The sequence below is a fragment of the Notechis scutatus genome, chromosome 5 (assembly GCF_049901735.1).
Source record: "Notechis scutatus isolate UNSWTSFEM ecotype Mainland chromosome 5, rNotScu1.2, whole genome shotgun sequence".
Taxonomy (NCBI): Eukaryota; Metazoa; Chordata; class Lepidosauria; order Squamata; family Elapidae; genus Notechis; species Notechis scutatus.
In genome coordinates this window covers 54396846-54418657 of record NC_142013.1, presented here as the reverse complement: position 1 = coordinate 54418657, position 21812 = coordinate 54396846, and the positions used below count along the sequence as shown (strand labels likewise).

Sequence of the window (21812 nt, the reverse complement as noted above, 5' to 3'; positions counted from 1 at the left end):
TGGTCCGTGGTCATGTCTCATCTTCTGTGTGGGTTTGAGTCTGCTTTCTACGTGGAAGTGTGGTGGTAGCATCTTGTGTGGCCCTCATGGGTGTGGGTCTGGTGTCATTCTTCATGTTAGGTACTCGTCTGTTCATGAGGGCGGGTTTCCAAATGGCTGGTAGGCGGGAGGTATCATCTCGTTTATTCATGCTGTGTGGGCATTTTTCTATCTCTATGCTTCTCTGATTATTCTGTTGTTGAAGTGTTCGGTTTTGGCGATAGTTCTGGTATTTTTAAAGTCAATCTCATGTCCTGTGGCTTTGAGGTGTTGGACCAGGGAAGAGGTCGGTTCTTCTTTTTTGATTGAATTCTTGTGTTCTTCAATGCGTACACTTATTCTTCTGATAGTTTGTCCGATGTATGTGGCAGGGCAGGCGGTGCAAGGGATTTCGTATACTCCTTGGTTTTCTAACTCGATTTTGTCTTTACGGTTTCTTAGGATGGTGGATATTTTTCTGTTTGTGCAGAATGCTGTTTTAATGTTGTGTTTTTGGAGGATCTTGCTGATTTTGTCTGTAGTGCCTTTTATATATGGGAGGAGGGCTTTTGACGTTCTCTTGTTCTCTGTCTTGGGTTTTGGTTGGGGTTTCTTTTTGGATTCGGTGGGTAATCTTCTTTCTTTGGAATCCATTGGCTGTTAGTACGTTAGTGAGAGTGTGTAGTTCGGTTTTTAGGTGTTGTTCGTTGGCTAAGCATTTTGTTCTGGAGATGAGTGTCTCGGCTACGGAATTGATCTGTGCTGGGTGGTGGTGTGAGAGTGCGTGTAGATAGCGGTTTGTATGTGTTTTCTTCTGGAAGATGGTGTGTCCTAGGGAGCCATTGGATTTTTTGTATACTAAGACATCGAGGAAGGGAAGTTGATTGTTAGCTTCTGTTTCCACGGTGAATTGTATTTTGGGGTGTAGGCTGTTGAGTTGTGTGAGGAAGTTGTTCAGTTTTTCTTTCCCGTGTGGCCAGATTATGAAGGTGTCATCTACGTATCTGAGCCAGAGTTTGGGTTTGTGATCATATTTTTCTAGAGCTTGTGTTTCAAAGTGTTCCATGTAGAGGTTTGCGATGACAGGTGAGAGGGGTGATCCCATGGGTGCTCCTTCTATTTGTTTGTATTTTTGTCCGTTGTAGGTGAAGTATGTATTGGATAGGCAGTGGTTGGTCAGATCGAGGATGTGCTTGGGGGGGTTGTATTTGTTTTGATGGCTGTCAAGTCTTCTTATATAGGCACTTGGGTGAAGAGGGATATGACATCGAAGCTCACTAGTAGGTCGCTGGGTTGTAAGTTTTGTTTATGTATGATCTTGATGAACTGGAATGAGTTTCTTACGTGTGAGTTGATGGATTCTGCATAGGGCTGTAGTTGTTTGGCGAGAAATTTGGCTAGGTTTGGTAAAGGTGAGCCTATGGAGCTGACTATTGGTCTAAGTGGGGTTCCTTCTTTGTGTATCTTGGGGAGACCATAAAGCTTAGGGCATCTGGATGATTTCTCTCTGGGTATGATTCTTTGCTGGATTTCTTCGCTGATGGGGGAGGCTTTTATTTTGGATCTGGTGGTTTTTTTCTAGGTAGGTGGTGGGGTCTGTGGTTAGGGGTTTGTATATGGGGTCTTAAAGTAGGTTGGTTAACTTGGTTTGGTAGTCAGATGTGTTCATAACCACTGTCGCGTTGCCCTTGTCAGATGCCCTAAACTTTATAGTCTCTTTATAGTGGCTGGTGTTTTCTATAATGGCTAGGGTTTTGGTGCCATTGAAGTCGATGCTATGACCTGTTGCTTTCATGTGTTGGACTAGTGAGGAAGTGTGTTCCAGCTTTTTTACTGCATTTTTGTGTTCATCCAGGCGGGTACTTATTCTTCTATTTGTCTGTCCAATGTATGTGGCAGGGCATGATGCACAGGGGACTTAATATATGCATATATACACATGAAAGCAACAGGTCATAGCATCGACTTCAATGGCACCAAAACCCTAGCCACTATAGAAAAACCCAGCCACAGAATTATCAGAGAAGCCATAGAGATTGAAAAAAGACCTGAAAGCATGAATAGAAGAGATGATTCCACCAGACTGTCAATTATTTGGAAGCCTGCACTCACAAACAAAAAAATCTCCACACCATAAGCCAGGCAAACACCTGGGCACAAACAGATACCTCCAGCTCAAACACACCCCAGCCAGGCACCCAGATGAAACCTAGCTTCCTAACAAATGATAGCCGTCCATTTACTCGGAGCCAAGCTGCACTAAAAGCCTCCAATACAGGAACACAATGTTGCCAGCCAATCAAGACAAAAAAAGCCACAAAACATACAGAAGATATTAGAAACACCAATCAAGCAGAACACAGCAAACTCCAAGATCAATAAACACAGACCAAGACTCCCAACCAATCAGGATGAAGAAAAAACCATTCTGGCACAGCAGTAGGCTAGCCCCAAATTTAAAACTGAAACAACTGTAAAAATCTGACTCACAGATGAACACAATACAGAAGCCTGATGATGGCAGATGAGATTCTGCCGAAACGTTGCTACAACTTTAAAAGCACAACTATAATGACGCGGGAAAATACCCAAACAAAGCTGAATACCATACATACATACATACATACAACTATATATCTATCTATCTACCTACCTACCTACCTACCTATCTATCTATATATTTGTTTTCGTAGATTTTCATGGGTACAGGTATGTAGGTCTAGGTGTGTTGGGGTCTTTTCCCATGTAAAATTAAGAGTATCTTGGCGATGTTTCAGCGAGGTCCCACTCGCCATCCTCAGGCTGGTGCTTTCAGCTTCGTGCCAGTGCATGCAGTGTGTGATCGGAGCTGCCGTCTCTCTATATATACTGGTGTGGGGGCTGGTGTGCTGGGCTGGTTGGCTGCGCTGCTGCCTCTTGATTGGTTGATGGAGTTGATGTTGGTATAATGGGCTGTGTGTTGGCCTTGTGAGTTTTGTTGTGGAGATATCCTGGATCTTGTCCTGTAATCTCCTGGGTCGTTTGTTTTGTAGTGATCTTTTTTCCATTAGCCTCTCGTGTTTTAACGGCTTGAGTAATGGATTGTGTGATGGGCTTACGAGTTCTTTTGTTGTGGTATCCTGGGTCCTGTGTTGTAATCTCCTGGGTCGTTAAGTGTTTTGATCTCTTTTCCATTAGCCTCCTGTGTAGTAAAGGCTTGGTTAATGGGTTGTGTGATGACCTTGTGAGATTTATTGCTGTGGTATCCTTGGTCTTGCGCTGTGATATCCTGGGTCATTTGCTGTGTTGCAACTTCTTGAGTTCTTATGGTGTAATTTCCTGAATTTTCTGATGTGATGTCCTGAGTGGGTGGCTGTGATGTAGCATTCTGGGTTTTAGTCTGGCTTCGAGTTTGGGGTCTGGGTCTGTGTTCTTGGCTTGTGTCAGCTTGTTTGGTTTTGGGGTCAGGGGGTGCGACAGCTGGCGAAGCAGCCGTGGTCTGTTTTCTGGATGGTGGTTGTCCTTTGTTTATAGGATGGGCTTGGGCCTGGATCTGATGAGGGGGATTGGCGGTGGTGTCCCGTGTTGTTTTGGGTCTGGTGTTGGTTTTCGTGGCAACAAACGAGTCCCAGCCAGAGGAAAAAGGAAGTAGAGAAAGACAACAAATAAAATGGATAGATGAGATCACAGTGATTACTGAAATACTTTTGGAAGAGTTATGAGTTAATCACCAAGGGATGGTTTTCATTTATCCACGGAGTCATCAAAAGTTATTTCATACTAGTTCTACTCTCAGTCCATGACGTTTTTTAAGATTGTAGATATCTCAAGTATGACTTAAAAAGCAATAATTAGCTTTTTTTCAACAAGATGTTTTCTTCAAATGGTTTTCACATTACATGTCCGGGTTTTTTTTACTTTGTTTAAAGAACATATGTTAGTCTACTTTTATTTTTTCATTTATCCCTCTTATAAACCAATATTAGTATTTATTCCTTAAACTATAATTAATTTTAAATAATTGAACAACACATGGATGGGGAGATTGTCCTAGAACCCAGCATTCACTTCTCACATTTTTCATACTGATAGAATGAGCGTGCATATGTTAGCATGAAAAGTAATATCATTATGAGACTGTACCTGGGAGAATTAATTATATTTCTGAAATTTTGATAACTACCCCAGTTTGAAGACTGAGAAGAATGCAACAAAAAAATTCCATCCAAATAGAGTAAAATAATCAGCTAATATTAAAAGGCTTGGTAAAAACCTCTCAGTCAAGTTATCCTGGAAAAGAGTAGCTAGGATCCTACAGCAGTGATTGTAGCAAGTGGTTGCTGCAGTGAAAAAACAGTATAACGTCTCTGCAAATGTATGTCAGATTTTACCCCCTTAGTAATTGCCAACATTTTCCCAAATTGCATTCCATTTCTTTAAAAAAGAAATTAAAAAAATATTTATATTTACACATTTCCCCTGCTGGAAGTTCTAGATTTCCTGAATAAGGCTCCAGAATATAATAGAAAACACAAGGCAGTTTGGGCTGCTTCCCAAGCTGAGGATCTGGCTAGAATGTATAGTGCTTGCCCAACTCCAGTATGTACTATATCTGTAAGACTCCAGTCATCCAAGATTAAAAACTTAAAGAGAAACAACCTGTCCCATTAACATGCCAGGTCACTTGCCAAGTTGATGAATGGCATACATTGGCACACAATTCATTATTTTCACAGTGTCCTAATATAGTGCAATATTTTATGGTTACTCATTTTTGCTCAATTTATCCTATCATTTACATGCTTTCACATAGAACATATGGTATTCAAATGTTGCTAAGCTACAACTAGCATTCTTCAGCATTTTCTTCCCAAGCATGCTGAGAGTGTGATTCAGTGTGATTTGGAATACCATAGAAAATCTACCAGATAAAGACTATAAATAAGTTAGCTAATTGTTGTATTAATGCTAACAAAAATGTTTGTGCATTTGTTAGGATCAAGAATTGGTAAAAATTGTTGGGATACATTATGAAGTTGGACCTCCTACACTATGCTGTCTTAAACTTACTCTTATGGACCATATTACAGGACAGCTTCAAGACAAATCATTTTCTCTCAAGTATGTATCTTTTTCTTTATGTTATTTTTAAGATTGTTTCCATAGTTCTGGTCATTGAGCATTTGACTAAAGTTTAATCTTTCTAGATACCATGATATGCCAGATGTTATTGACTTCCTGGTGTTGCGTCAGTTCCATGATGAAGCACGACAAAGGAACTGGCAACCTAGTAAGTTAGGTTTTGTTTTGCTTTGGAATTAATCACCTTAAAAATCTTGTTTAGTTATTTATAGCTTCATTGTATATCCATTTTAAATATTAAACTAAAAGTTTCAGTCTAATCTGCCTTTAAACATTTCTGGTACCCAGATAGGTAGTGGAGATATTAAAGGTGGATTGTTAACTATGCTCCCACTTTATAAAATGCAGGAAATCTGAATACCTGAACCTAACAGTTATTTTCTGTAAATAGAAGATATTAAAGATTCTCAGGTGTTCACTTTCTCACAGGTATATAGTTCCAATAATTTACAACTTTAAACCTATCCAATTTTACTTAATGCTTAGTAAGTAAATTATGTTGCTATGATTGTATTTAAAACATCAGTCTGAAGTACAGAATAGACTGTAACTACAGTGATCATTAGCTATCCTGATAAAGGATGATGGAAACTATTCCAAAAGTATCTGAGGACCAAATATGGAAACTATTCCAAAAATATCTAAGGACCAAATAAGGGGTCTTCCTTAGCACAGTGTTTTAGAATGACTATATAAATTTTTATAGAAGAGATTGGATAACTTTAGTACAGTATGTTTTTAGAACTTTTTTCTTTACAGATGATCGATTTCGTTCAATTATTGATGATGCCTGGTGGTTTGGAACTGTTTTAAGCCAAGAGCCATATCAGCCACAATATCCAGATAGCCCTTTTCAGTGTTATAGTGTTAAGTATGTACATGTTTGCTCCAGAATTGTCACATTTATTAATAATTTTAAAAACTGTGTCTCTTTTAACTGCAAATTATAATTTTATGAAAGCATGTTAGTTCCTATAATGAAGAATTGGGGGTGGATGAGTTGGTTGGAGGTTCCTTTAAATCAGAATTGACTCTTTCCAGAATGTGATAGTGAAAAGGGTTAAATATACAATAGGAATTAGTGGGGGGGGATGCAACCTTTGCTATACCCAAACCATTGAAGTCCTGCACAGTGGTGTTGGGAGCACTGATAGCGATAGGAATATAACAATAGCACTTAGACTTATATATCACTTCACTTCATTGCCCTCTCTAAATGGTTTACAGAGTCAGCATATTGCCCCCAACAATCTGGGTTCTCATTTTACCAAGCTTGGAAGGATGAAAGGCTGAGTCAGCTCTGAGGATCAAACTCCAGATTGTGGTCAGAGCTAGCCTGCAATTCTGGATTGTAACCACTGTATCACCTCTGATGAATATGGGAGAGGTGTATGATGTATGCTTGTTCTAATATAAATACCTGTAACTCCTTTCTAGAATTCTGTTCCCACAAAAAATATCCTATTTTGTATATATATATATATAAAATGTGTAACAAAAGTGCAATTTTACATCTAGAATGTGATACTTTCTACATAGAAATACTTTCACTGTTTTTTCTAATTGTTTAAACAGATGGGACAATGGTGAAACTGAGCGACTTAGCCCATGGGACATGGAGCCAATTCCAGAGAATGGTATATTAATCTAATTTGTTCGTATTTTTTCCTAGTGATCACTTTATTTAGTTAATACTAGTAGTTAAGAACTGCTAGTAGTAGTTAAGTAGCAGTTAATTACTAAGGAGTTGGCACTGTTTAACTTCCAGGTGCAATTCAGAGCGCTGATTGTTACTTTAAAACGCTATATGTATCTGACGTATCTATGTCACACTTCTGGAAGTTGAATCTGCTTGTCCAATGAGATCTTGGCAACAGGATTTTTAGAGGTGCTCACTGCTGAGGAAATGCCAACTTCAAGGACCCTGGTATTCAACCTTCTTCCTGATTCCACCCCTGCCCTTAAGCTGCCAAAATCTCTGGTAGTGTAGCACATATAAATTATAATAAGAAGCAAAAATTGGTATGTCTTTTTAAGTTCAATGTTTGCCATCTGTTTTATTAGAAAATAAATTCACATGTTAGTAATGTTTCTTCACAGCTGTATCTGTGTTATAGAAATAATTAATTTCATGACATTGATTGATAAAGCACATTACATGTATTCACTGTTCTTTTTTATAAATGCAAAAGGTAGCTGAGGCATTAATAGTTTTTCTCATTAAAGACATGACAGCAGCATATACCTTTTGATGTTGCTTGAATAATACCATGCTGTGATACACATAACTCTCTTGATCTCAAGTGATGCACTAAAAATTTAAAGCATAATTTGCATTTGGATAAAATTAACCTTGTACATATACTGTGTGCATAATTATTAGGCAAGTGAGTATTTTGACCATATAATCATTTTTATGCATATCTTCCACCTCCGAACTGTATAAACTTGAATACTTAGTGGCTATAAGCATATCATATGTATTTGTGTAATGAGGGAGAGTGTGGCCTAAGAAGATCAACACCCTACTTTAAGGTGTGCATAATTGTTAGGCAGCTTCTTTTCCTCAGGCAAAATGGGCCAAAAATGGAATTTAACTGACTAAAAAAATCAAAAATTGTAAAACATTGTTCAGAGGGATGTAGCACTCTTGAAATTGCTAAGATATTCGGGCGTGATCACAGAACTGTCAAACATTTTGTTGCAAATCGTCAACGGGATCGCAAGAAACGTTGAGAAAAAAAGAGGCACATTAACTGCCAAATATTTGAGAAGAATCAACTGTGAAGCTGCCAGGAACCCATTATCCTCCAGTGCTGTCATATGCCAGAACTGCAACCTACTTGGAGTGCCCAGAAATATGTGGTGTTCAGTGCTCAGAGACATGGCCGAGGTAAGGAAGGCTGAAACCCAACCACCACTGAACAAGACACATAAGTTGAAACGGCAACACTGGACCAAGAAATATCTGAAGACAGATTTTCCAAAGGTTTTAGGGACTGATGAGATGGACCAGATGGATGAGCTTATGGCTGGATCAACAAAGGGCCCAGAACTCTACTTCGACTCAGATGCTAGCAAGGTGGAGGTGGGATAATGGTATAGGCTGGTATTATTAAAGATGAGCTAGTTGAACCTTTTTGGGTTGAAGATGGGACTCAAAATTAACTCCCAAACAGCCCCCAGGGAGCTCTCCTCTACTAGACTCAAATGGTACAAGCCTCATTAGTGAGAAGACTTTGATCCTACGGTGTTGAGCTGAGCACTTCCTATCTGTACTGAACTGCCCATCTTCCATTAACAATGAGGCGATAGACAGAGTGCCCCAGGCGGATATCAACCACAACCTGGATGCCCCACCATCAAAGACTGAAACCCTACAGGCCATCAGCCAGCTGTCCAATGGAAAGCCCCCAGGATCTGACGTGATTCCAGCAGACATCTATAAGGATGGCGGTGCAGTGCTTGTTGACAAAATCACTCTGCTGTTTCAGTCCTTCTGAAACAGGATCCATTCCTCAAGAACTGAAAGATGCCTACATCGTACCCCTATACAAGAGGAAAGGGAATCGACAAGTCTGAGATAATCATAGAAGAATATCACTGCTTTCCATTGCAGGCAAGATCCTTGCACGAGTGTTGCTGAACTGCCTGCCTGACCACCTGGAACAGAGTTATTACCCGAGACACAGTGCGGTTTCCACAAAGAGCGTGACACTGTGGACATGATCTTCGCAGCCCGGCAGCTCAAGAGAAGTGTCAAGAGCAGAATTGTGAATTGTACACCACCTTCGAGGATCTCACCAAGGATTTTGACACTATCAGTCACGAAGGTCTGTGGCGCATCATGTTGAAATTTGGATGCCCTGACAGATTCATCCTAATGGTACATCAGTTCCACAACAGCATGGTGGCTTATGTTTTGGAGAATGGAGAAACTTCAGAGACCTTTCCTGTTCCAAACAGCGTCAAGCAAGGTTGGTGTTGGCACCGACCCTGTTCAACATAATGTTTCCAGCTATGCTATCAGATGCCTTCCAGAACAGTTTCTTGGGAGTTAGCCTGAGATACACAACCGATGGGAAACTGTTCAACTTGTGAAGAGTCCCGGCTGTCACCAAGATAAAGAAGGCTGTGATACAAGACCTCCTTTTTGCTGACGACTGTGCCCTGAATGCTGGATCAGAGCAGGAAATGCAAGCCAGTGTGGACAAATTCACACCAACATGCAACAGTTTCAGCCTCCTCATCAACACAAAGAAGACCGAAGTGATACATCAGCCAGCTCCAAAATCCCAACACCAAGAGCCCATCATCACAGTGAAGAGACAAAAGCTGCAAGCAGTGGACCAATTTACATACCTTGGCAGCACTCTCCCATACAGTAACAATTGACATTGAGGTAAACTGTAGAATCACTAAGGCAAGCTCTGCATTTGGTGGATACTGACCAATGTTGGGACTGCCATGGAATAAACCTTGTGTCAGGTTCCGCTAAACCGCAAATGAACAAACCACCAAAACACACAGTCCTGTGTCAAAATGGCTTTATCGTTGTTGCAGAACCATGGCACGAACTGACAATAAATGAAATAAAGTCAGAGCTACCCACCCAGTGCTACCCTCTACCTTTTAAGTGTGCCCACCAGCCCCAGCCAGCCACGCATGCACCCCACTTCTCATGCGGAAACCATTAAACAGGAAATCATTAAACAGTTAACACTGAGTGGCGTGCAGACACTCTCTTGCTGACTCAGCTGCTTCGCAGCTGTGAACTCAGCGTCGCAGGCATCCTCACTGCAGCTCTAGTGTTCCACAGCTTCACAGCTGCAGAAGGAGTGTTCCAGTCCCGGTAAATATGGCATGGTAGTGGTGGGTGTGGTCGTATGGCCAAGCAGCTCTCCAAGATGGCCCAACTTGCTTCTCTCCTCCCACCCCTGCCCCCAGGAATGGCAGCCTTGATGTATCAAGACACCTTGCTACAAAGCTCGAAGTCTGCCAAACAGTAGTGCTAACTACCCTGATGTATGCCATGAGACTTGGACTGTATAAAGGAGGCATAGGGGTGGGTTTCTCCTGGTTCTGTCCACCTCTGTAGAACCGGTAGCTCTGAAGAGCAGCAGACATAGAACCGGTTCTATGTCTGCTGATGTTTTTGCCCACCCGCTCACCCGGGCTCTTACCTGATCTTTATTTCCTGATTTTTCAACTTCAGCTGCCTAACGAGGCACAGCTGCAGTTAAAAAAACAAGAAAAGAGGGCTGTTTCAAAGGCTGCTTCTCGGCAGGTAGCGTGCTAATGACGATTAACAGGCGCTCGGCGCTCGGCTCACAGTGGGCAGGGAAGCTCGTAAATCCCGAACCGGTAGTTAACCCTGTCGTATCCCACCCCTGGGAGGCATGCTAGGCAATTGAACCACTTCCACATGGCCTGCCCCCAGAGGCCTTACCTGTGTACCAATGTGTACCAATACTGTGTACCAACCTTACCTGTGTACCAATACTGTACCAATGTACAGTATAATTCAGGAGGGGAGGGCTGCACTCCCAGGTCCCAGCGATGAGAAGACGAGTGAATCGTCCTTCCTTAACCGTCCTACCTGTGGACACCATGGACAGCCTACAACCTGTTAGATATCAAGGTCCTCTTTGAACACGATGGACGATCATCATAATCACCATCAGATGGCCTATTTGACACCTCATTCAAACCAGCAGTCTTCTCTGTCCAAAATGTGGACTTTATTGTCTTCAAAAGAGTAGCCTCTCTTTTTTAAATGCAGAGGGACTGATGAATCTAGTCCTGATGGGTTTGTTCTTCGATGTTGTTTCATGCGTTTATGAAGTCATCATTTTGTTTCCCCAGTGAACAGATATGCACATAGCTCATTGCATTGTGCATCATGTACCGCATTGCTCAGTTTGTGTCTGGGTATTTTATCCTTGGGGTGGACAAGTTTCTGCCTTAGTGTATTTTGGGGTTTGAAGTGTGCACAAATTGTGTTGGCTGAAGATCCTCCTGAGCGTTTCCAATATTCCTGCAACATATGGAATGACAGTGTATACTCAAAATCATTCCTTTTGCTCAGTTTCCTTTGGATAGAAAAAGTAAATAGGCACAAAACTTTTTTTCTCTAGGAGAATAAAAGCAACTGGTACAAAAAAATTGAAACAAAAAGAATTTCATTGCAGCTGTTGCAGCTGTTATATATATATTTTAACACAGAACATACTTAACACTCTAAATACTTCCATTCCTAGTCCTGAAGAAATTAGTGTGGAAAATTCTGAAGATAAAATATTTAGAAATTTGGAATGATTTTGTTGCTAAAGCACCTCTAACTGTAGGAAAAGATCAGGCAGGGCTGAGTGTCCGTGAATGTGGAGATAAAAGTTTCACCAGACTTGATCTCTATAAGATCAAGGCTATAAGCTATACAATTCTATAAGAGATCAAGTCCAAGCCCCTGTGATTTCCATTCATTTTTTTCTAGTGCCAATTTAGCACTGACTGTTAGTTGACTAGATTTTTGTGCATCGGTTTGAATAAATCTTTGATGATGCAACTTTATAAATTATCCTGATTATTTGTGCGTGACAATTTCTGATATAAAAGCTTGCATAAAATGAATTGCTACATTTTGTTTTTGTCCTCTTTTTCATTTTGTTTGTTTTTTCTTTAATTAGTTGAGCAGCCTATAGAACTGGGAGCAAGTGTTTCTGTTACTGCTGAAGAGATGGCAAAACTACTGTATAAACCTCAAAAGGGAGAATGGCAGGGCAAATCGCAGAGTGGAGAGAGTGAACGAATTATTTCTGGAATTGATCAACTTTTGAGACTTGGTAAGGTTTTAAATACTTGATAGCTGTGTTTCGATAAGCATAAAGACATATGTAATGTTTTACACTAAATTCAGTTGCTTGGATGTTGTAAGTAGTACAGATTTTGTAAAATAAACTTAATTTGCAATTTACTGTATTTTGCATTATTTACTGACAATGCCTTCAATTGTTTCAACTAAAGTTATTATTTTAACAGATATTTCAGCAGCTTTTGCTGGTCCAGTTGATCTGAACACATATCCAAAGTACAGTTCAGTAGTAGCTTATCCAACAGATCTTTGCACTATTCAGCTGAGACTGATGAATCATTTCTACAGGTTAGTCTGATTTGGTACTAGAAACCAGTTAATAAAACTAGCTTCTAAAATTGTTCTGAAGTTAAACCTGAGATGATTGATGGTCTTTGTGGGGAGATGAACACATATGTGATTTTCAGAGCTTGCATATTTTAAAATATGGTTGCTGTAAAAGAGTAACTTGTGTATTAATAAAATAGTGAAACGTGGGTATCATTATACCAAATGCTAAACTGGTGAAATTGTACCCTCTATCTCCTCGAGTTTATGTTTGTCTCTTTTATATTTGTCTCTTTTTGAAAAAGCTTTAGCATCTCATCATGACAATTTTCTAACAATACCATGATGCCAATTTGCATTTAAATTTAAATAAAGAGCCCGGTGACTAGCATTGCATCATAGCAGCTTTCTGTTTATTTTTATTTAAAATATAATAAAATTAATATAAGAAATAGAGACAGTGGACAGCAAATCTGAAAGATTCTGACATCTATTTCTACTGACAAGTAACAAATACCCTGCCCACAAACTCTTAGAGGAAAAATTATGTCCATAAATTGAAAAATGTCCATGAGATTTTGAAACAGATCATCTTCCTTGACCAAGATAAATCAGATTTATTTTCATCTTTAATATAACATAGAAACTGTACAATTCAATTGAAAAATAAACTGAAATCTTGGGGGGATAACAATAAAAAATGGATAATATTTTCTTTTTATTTCGTTTTTTAATAAAAGTTTTAAGTTTTTACAAAACATACAAATACAAATAAAATATCTTTTTTGAGAACAGCGTGACCCCGGGTTATCACTTCTCCATACAGACATAAACTCAATACATATTTATCTTATACATTCTAATCCATATCTTATAACTATTTTCGCAATTTCAATAGCTTTTCCCTTTCTTTACTTCCTATAGCCTTATTTTAAATTATCTCATTCCTTTCTTAATTCAATTACATATCTTTTTCTAATTTTTAAAATCTTTCTAATCAATGTATTTATACTTTCGTCTGTCATGTTTACAATTTCATATTACCGTATATACTCGAGTATAAGTCGAGTTTTTCAGCCCATTTTTTGTGCTGAAAAAATCCCCCTCGACTTATACTCGAGTCAGATTCCCCTCTGAAAAAAAAAATGGTGTGGAGTCGCTGCCGCCGGAGCGGCCCCAGTCCCGCCGCCTCGGGAAGGGAAAGGCAAAGCGCTTTTTGCCTTTCCCTTCCCGGCCGGGGCTGTCGGGAGTCGCTGCCGCCGGCGCGACCTCAGTCCCGCCGCCTCGGGAAGGGAAAGGCAAAGCGCTTTTTGCCTTTCCCTTCCCGGCCGGGGCTGTCGGGAGTCGCTGCCGCCGGCGCGACCTCAGTCCCGCCGCCTCGGGAAGGGAAAGGCAAAGCGCTTTTTGCCTTTCCCTCCCTGCCGGGGCTGTCGGGAGTCGCTGCCACCGGCGCGACCTCAGTCCCGCCGCCTCGGGAAGGGAAAGGCAAAGCGCTTTTGCCTTTCCCTTCCCGGCCGGGCTGTCTGGAGTCGCAGTCCCGCCGCCTCGGGAAGGGAAAGGCAAAGCACTTTTTGCCTTTCCCTTCCCGGCCGGGCTGTCTGGAGTCGCTGCCGCCGGCGCGACCTCAGTCCCGCCGCCTCGGGAAGGGAAAGGCAAAGCGCTTTTTGCCTTTCCCTTCCCGGCCGGGCTGTCGGGAGTCGCTGCCGCCGGCGCGACCTCAGTCCCGCCGCCTCGGGAAGGGAAAGGCAAAGCGCTTTTTGCCTTTCCCTTCCCGGCCGGGGCTGTCGGGAGTCGCTGCCGCCGGCGCGACCTCAGTCCCGCCGCCTCGGGAAGGGAAAGGCAAAGAGCTTTTTGCCTTTCCCTTCCCGGCCGGGGCTGTTGGGAGTCGCTGCCGCCGGCGCGACCTCAGTCCCGCCGCCTCGGGAAGGGAAAGGCCACGGCTTGGAAGGCCGCCGCTGGAGCGAAGCTGCGCGCAGCCGCTGTGCTAGCATCGGATCGGGCGCGCCGGACGGTTCCGACCGAGCCCCGAGCGTCGTCTTTGGCGCCCGCCCAGCACCGCGGAGCTCCCTGTACCGGGAGAAGGGAAAGACCCCCCGGCGGGGCAGGGAGAGGAGCTTCTCCCGCCCGCCCCTCTTTCCGCGGCCACCGGTGTCCCCGCAGGGCGACCCCCGCCCGCAGTCGCCGCCGCTTGAAAGAGACGGGCCGGGGGTGGGTAGAAAGGCGCCGGGCGCCCTTGGAGGAGAAGGTCCCGCGTTCGCCTGTCTGCCCGCGGATGTCAGCGGAGCTTTGCCGAGGCTTCGTACGGGGTCTCTGGGCAAACACGTCCACCCGAGCGGGGCTTGTCGCCCGCACGCAACGAGCGCTGCCCTCGGATTCCCTGTCCGGTTGCCCCCTTTTGAGGGCGATGGCAGTAAACTGTTCCCGTAGCAGCGGCTGCTCCGCTGACATCCGCGGGCAGACAGGCGAATGCGAGACCTTCTCCTCCAGGCGCCCGGCGCTTCACACCCGCCCGGCTCCGCGCACGGGCGGGGTCCTCGCACACCGTGGCCCGGCCTTTCCCTTCCCGAGGCGCGCGGGCGCAGGACTGGGGGCGCGCCGATCCCGGCGGCGGCCTCACTCCAACGGCCCCAGCCGGGACGGAAAGGCAGGCGGCGGGGACTCCCAACGGCCCCAGCCGGGAAGGCGGGCGGGAAAGGCAGGAAGGCAGGCGGCGCTCCCAACGGCCCCAGCCGGGAAGAGAAAGGCAGGGGGAAAGGCAGGCGGCGGGACTCCCAACGGCCCCAGCCGGGAAGGAAAAGGCAGGCGGCGGCGACTCCCAACAGTCCCAGCTGGGAAGGGAAAGGCAGGGGGAAGGCAGGCGGCGGGGACTCCCAACAGTCCCAGCCGGGAAGGGAAAGGCAGGGGGAAAGGCAGGCGGCGGGGACTCCCAACGGCCCCAGCCGGGAAGGGAAAGGCAGGCGGCGGGGACTCCCAACGGCCCCAGCCGGGAAGGGAAAGGCAGGCGGCGGCGACTCCCAACGGCCCCAGTCGGGAAGGAAAGGCAGGCGGCGGCGACTCCCAACAGTCCCAGCCGGGAAGGGAAAGGCAGGGGAAAGGCAGGCGGCGGGGACTCCCAACGGCCCCAGCCGGGAAGGGAAAGGCAGGCGGCAGCGACTCCCAACTCCCCAGCCGGGAAGGGAAAGGCAGGCGGCGGCGACTCCCAACGGCCCCAGCCGGGAAGGGAAAGGCAGGCGGCAGCGACTCCCAACGGCCCCAGTCGGGAAGGGAAGGCAGGCGGCGGGGACTCCCAACAGTCCCAGCCGGGAAGGGAAAGGCAGGGGGAAAGGCAGGCGGGGGACTCCCAACGGCCCCAGCCGGGAAGGGAAAGGCAGGCGGCAGCGACTCCCAACGGCCCCAGCCGGGAAGGGAAAGGCAGGCGGCGGCGACTCCCAACGGCCCCAGCCGGGAAGGGAAAGGCAGGCGGCAGCGACTCCCAACAGCCCCAGCCGTGAAGGGAAAGGCAGGGGGAAAGGCAGGCGGCGGGGACTCCCAACAGTCCCAGCCGGGAAGGGAAAGGCAGGGGGAAAGGCAGGCGGCGGCGACTCCCAACAGTCCCAGCCGGCAAGGGAAAGGCAGGCGGCGGCGACTCCCAACGGCCCCAGCCGGGAAGGGAAAGGCAAAAAGCGCTTTGCCTTTCCCTTCCCGAGGTGACGTGAGATAGTGAGATCGTTTCCCAAATTAATTATTTTTATTTTTGAAATTTACCAGTAGCTGCTGCATTTCCCACCCTCGGCTTATACTCGAGTCAATAAGTTTTCCCAGGTTTTTTGTGTAAAATTAGGTGCCTCGGCTTATATTCGGGTCGACTTATACTCGAGTATATACGGTATCTTTTCTCAAAACAAATTTTCCCCTTTAATTACTAGACTGGAGTGTAACACCTTTGTATCTTTTTTCAAATCTTGTTTAAAAATTTAAGTTACACCTTTACAGTTAATAACGTTCATTTTTTTAACCTCTATTTTATAACACATACCTATTTTCAATCAAATTCTGCTTGGTACATTCGCTTAAAAATACACACTAAATTCTTAAAAGAAAAAAGTATATATGTATATATATATGTATATCTGTGTATATATGTATAACAATAGTAAATGGAATAATTCTATTCAAGTACAGCTCTGCCATTAATATTAATTATCCCACCCTTCTTGTTCTGCCAGCGTTTCTTGTTGTTTTTCATAGTTCAAAATCTCCATTTCTAAAAATTGAAATACAAAGCCAAAAGGTCCTCTTCCCTCTTGTGCTTCTTCTTTTTGTTCTTTAAGTCTCATTTTTAACTCTTCAAGGAGTGATGCCATTTTAAAAAATTTTAAACAACCCCCAATTGATTTTATTTTGTTTCATTAGGATCCACCATCCAAAATTCCAGGAATCATCCAATAATCCAAAACTGTTTCTTGCTTCTTTTCTCACTTTCTCTTTCCAGGGGCTTTGTTATCTTGTAACAAAGTTTCAGCTACAATGTATCTTTTGCAAGCCTTGTTAAAATTCCACTATCGGTTTTTTTAAGTTCCAGGTGGTCTCCTCCATTTTCCAGATTCCACCCTCTTGTTCCTTTTTCCCTCCTCTGCTTTCTTTCTTTTTTAAAGAAAATTTTAAAATTATCCAAGAATCTTTATTCCTTTGACACTTTATTTTCAGCTTGAAATAGCCTATTAATGTCAAAGTGGATTAGTATCAATTTCTTATTCAAATCTCTTCTTAACATTCCAAGTCAATTAAAACTGTCAATGTGAGAGGGAAAAAAAGCCAATTCCGTTTCCTTTCCCTTTCTCTTTTGCCACTTAAGATCTTTTTTAGGAATGAATAGTATTAGTCTTTAATATTCAGGTTCCAGGTACCTTAAATAGATGTTCTCCATTCAACCCAGTCAATCAAACTTTCTCCTTTAAACTTCCTCCTGCACAATCTTGTCTGGTTGGGTTCTTCTTTAAGGTGGCCATTTCTGACCACCGCTGCAACTGCCCTTGGGAAAGGGAGTAATGGCCAGCCGAAGAGGAGAGATGCGGCTCTCCTCAACCCCGTTGACGGTTCCCCCTTCTTCACCACCTCTATGGAGTGGCTACAGCCCAGAATCTGGGCGGCTCAGGGCGCTCCAGCGGCGAGCATGGATTAAAACCATGCACGATCGCGGATTTCGGTCCGTCGCCGAAGAAGCCCAAACTGGAAGTGCCATTTTCTTTTTATTTCTAAATCACTCATACCAGGCATACCAGGCCCTATAGTAAATTGAACCTTCTCTGTCTTTTATTTTCATCGCTAGCCTGTCCATCTCTGTACAATCTATTTTTTTTTTATAACCATGCCGTCTGGTGTAACCACGCCTTTTTCTTTCCAGAGTTGTGTGTACGAAATCCTTGCAGCTGTTAATATGTGTAACATGATATATCTATCTGTTTTATTGCATTTGGCAATTAGGAAAAGAATGAGGGAATATGTAAATATGTAAATAAAAGATATTGATTTGTAGCAAGAGTAAGATGTAATGGTAAAGGAATAAGTAAATACATACATTGAAAAATGTAAAGAGATACAAATGTAAAGAGATATTGAAAATGTAAAGAGATATTGATAACAATGTACAAAGTTTTATTTTATGTTTTTTAAAATTTGAAAACTTAATAAAATTTATTATAAAAAATGGATAATAACATAGTTGCATAAATGTGCACATCCTTAAACTAATACTTTGTTGAAGCATCTTTTGATTTCTGATAGTATTCAATCTTTTGGAATAGGAACCTGTCAGCATGACACATCTTGTCTTGGGAATCTTTGCCCATACCTTGCAAAAGCACTCCAAATCTGTCCAATCCTGTGCACAGCCTTCTTTAGGTCACCCCACAGATTTTCAGTTGGATTCAGGTCCCGACTCTGGCTGGGCCATTCCAAAACTTTTATCTTTTTCTGATGAAGCCATTCTCTTGTTGATTTGAAGATATGCTTTTGGTTATTGTTGTGTTGAAAGATGAAATTCCTCTTCAGCAGTTTAGCAGAGGCCTGAAGGTTTTGTATCAAAATTGCCTGATATTTGGAACTTTTCATAATTCCCTCCACTTTAAAGCCCCAGTTCCAGCTGAAGAAAAGCAGCCCCAAAGCATAATGCCACCACCACCATGTTCCACTATGGGTATGGTACTTTTGGTGTGAAGTTTGTCATATGCTAAGCAGAGGTGGTATTCAGCAGGTTCTGACCAGTTCTGGAGAACCAGTAGCAGAAATTTTGAGAACTGGCAAATCCCTCCTCTGACTGGACATTTTACAGTATCCTTCCCCTGCCATGCCCACCAAGCCATACCCACAGAACCGGTAGTAAAATAATTTGAATCCCACCACTGATCCTAAGGACATCTTTATTGACTTAGGATAGGAATAGTAGATTTGGATATTTCATTGGCAGTAACCTGTTCTTGAAAATAGGTGGGTTATCAATGTCCTCTAGCAACTGGGGAAGACTGATGTATAAAATTTACATCTGTGCTGCTCATTAATTTTGCATTGTATAAGTTTGGAATACTTAAGAGATGAAATAAGAAATAAGTTCTGTAATTGCTTAGGAAACATACTTGAAACACCAGTTTTGCATGATACAATTAAAAACTTAGGAAGTACAATACTGACTTTGTAAATATTTATTGTTTTATCATAAAAAGTAAAATACAAAACAGAAAAATAAAGAAAACAAAACAAAACATATATTCAACCCTAACAACCAAAAAAACCAGAAAAAAATAGTGTACAAAAAAAGAGGAAAAGTGATCAAATAAATGTAACATTTAACACCATGGTTAGGTTCTGAAAAAAAGAAAAAGTAAATTCTCCTCCCCCTTTACTTACATACATAGATTCACACAGAGAGTGTGTACACACACACACACACACACACATAAATATATATAAATAAAGCAGATTTAGCTTAACCTGAAGTTCAGCACTGTCAATGAAGTATTTTTTGAATTAGGTAAGAGAGTGCACTATTTTGCTAAAATATTTTTAATTTTTCTTTTGTAATTATATAACAGTATATACTGTCCCCTTTTGTTAGAGTCCTGGTAATATCCAGTAGAAAAAAAGAATGAATTGTTGATAATTTTTTGCTTATAGATTTCCAGTTTTAGAGACTGCAAGTTTAACTGTTTATTTGCTAAATATATAGGAGACTTTCTGCATTGATTTGGGAAGTAAGATGTATTGAAAGCAATGCTCGGACTTTCAATGAACCCAATAGCAAAATTGCTGAGACTGCTCAGAAAATCACTGATCAACTCTTAAAATTTATTAGGTAAGCAATATATCCATAGAGCAGCAAAATGTGAGCTTGTTGTTTATAGTAATACCAGGTTTATCTGCTATCTGTGTCTTCGATGTACAAAATCCAATTAAATCCAGCTTAAAATAATACTATTTACTGTACTTCTCCTTATGTTTCTTAAACCCAAATTTGCTTCCATGTCTACATGGTACCATCATTCTCCAAGCTGCATATCCCCATTCCTTCTGCATGCCAGCCTCCCTCCTGCAAGCCAGCATCTCATTCACTCAATCCTTCAGATACCTCCACTGGTTTCCAAATAGCAAACATGATTTTGGGAATAAGGCATTGAAGCATCATGAGAACAGGGTTCTGCTGTTCTAAAAACCAGTGACCCATTCTCGCGAGACCTGGGGAAGAGCAGGAGGTTTCTGAGAATAATAGTCCAACGTGCAGAAAGAGCAGGAGGTTGCCTCATAGAAGGAACATGACATTGGTTTGGAGAATGGTGTGAGGCAGGCAAGGCCAATGGTCTGGGGTTTGAGGCAGCATTTCTCAGTGGTAATGGTGGTGCTGGAGCTGAAGTAGTGGCCTGGTACTACAGGCCTGATACTGCTAGAGGCCCTGGGCTTCTATTTGCTACCACTGAGTACTGCTGTGCAGGTTATCTAAACACATATTGGTGGGGGGGGGGGGGAATAGACTGATGTAGGAAGTTGCAGTGCCCCTGTAGTTGTAAGTATTGTAGAGCTAGCTGGTCAGCTGAACCTTCTGTGGTGGCAATGCTACTGGGCCAGTCTGGAGTGGCTGAGGCTTCCATGTTGCAGCATCCCCTAATTTGCATGTGGTCTATTCCATTCACCACCCAAAAAAATTCCCTTAAGGCACTTCTGCACTCCTTACTGGATCCCAACTTTATAACCTGTAATTTTCACTTCACAACAGCAGTCAGGAGACAGGATTGTGCTTGTTAGCAAAGCAGTCACGTGACATCTCACTTAGTGACTGAGATTCCAGTCCTGATTGTGGTTGTAAGTCAAGGACCACCTGTACATTTTTGTTGCACTTTGAAATATATCTTATGAATTTCTATTTATTTCTAAAAGCCATCTGCCAATGTTAGTATTCAGAAAAAATGATTTCAAAGTTGCACTGATAAAGTCGAGTCATACTTTTGTGTCTAAAATACACTTTTATTTTTCAGGAATCCAAATTGTACTAACATTTTTGAGTTGTGTACTGCAACAAATGAAGACAGCATTGCTGCTACTGAATCGGTAATAAAGCTAGCTTTGTATATGTTTTGCAGTTAATTATTAATATTTCTCTTTCATTGCTATGTTGTTAAGGTTTAGTCTTCCCCAGTTGCAATATTAATTTGGATTTAATCTAGTAAACATTTTAAGCAAAATGTTGTTCGCTACCTTAATTCAAAATAAATTTATGGTTAATATATCTGATTCACTTCCTAGGATGATGATTATAAACCAAGGACATCTTCTAGGAAAGTAAGTTAATTTTGTCTAATCATAACTGTTTTCTTTATGAATGAGTAGGAATTTTGTATTTTTAAGTAGCTGAATGCAATTCATTTGTTGTAATTGCATTTTTAAAAGTCATCAAATATTTATGGGTATTTTACTTTTTTTAAAAAAAGAGACATTCCTTGAAGGGAAAAAACACTACAAAATCACGCTACGATGAAAACAGATGGAAGAAACAATGTATGGAACTTGTTAATCTAATTTTCCAGTGTGAAGATTCAGAACCCTTTAGGCAGCCTGTTGATCTGGAGCAGTACCCTGTAAGTAATTATTCTTTGATCAATTACACTACCATAAAACATGCCATATTTCAATGTCTTCTCTTATCAATTGTACTTTATTCAAAACAAGAACAAAAACAAGTCTGCTTCAGTTAGAAATCTCTGGTGGATGTCTGAAGACACCTTTGTTCAATCATAGTACACCTAAGAGAAGTAAACATAATGCCTACAATTCCATGATGATGTGCAGAGTCTCTCTTGAATATGGTTCACAGCACAGCCATAAAACAATACATAACTCTTCTGAAATCTGTCATGATTTTGCCACTGTCCCAAAATCAGTTGTTTTGATGACAAGTCACTCCCTATTATATAGAGTGGCTAAACCTTGAATTTAGTATTTCCTCAGCACAGAAAGTGTAAACAAAAGGAACACACTTTTGCCATGTAGCAATATTACTTTTTCCATATTG

The 21812-nt window shown here is 42.3% G+C and overlaps 1 protein-coding gene across 1 annotated transcript in view; it reads left to right on the top strand.

Moving 5' to 3' along the window:
* The window catches only part of BRWD1 (bromodomain and WD repeat domain containing 1), an 88349-nt gene that overhangs the window by 46952 nt on the left and 19585 nt on the right, over positions 1-21812 (top strand). Inside the window, exons 26-35 of the mRNA XM_026664250.2 lie at positions 4994-5118; positions 5205-5287; positions 5899-6010; positions 6715-6776; positions 11826-11981; positions 12178-12298; positions 19479-19604; positions 20779-20851; positions 21047-21082; positions 21232-21378. Of these exons, the coding sequence (XP_026520035.1) occupies positions 4994-5118; positions 5205-5287; positions 5899-6010; positions 6715-6776; positions 11826-11981; positions 12178-12298; positions 19479-19604; positions 20779-20851; positions 21047-21082; positions 21232-21378 (1041 nt within the window). The remainder of the gene's footprint in view (positions 1-4993; positions 5119-5204; positions 5288-5898; positions 6011-6714; positions 6777-11825; positions 11982-12177; positions 12299-19478; positions 19605-20778; positions 20852-21046; positions 21083-21231; positions 21379-21812) is intronic.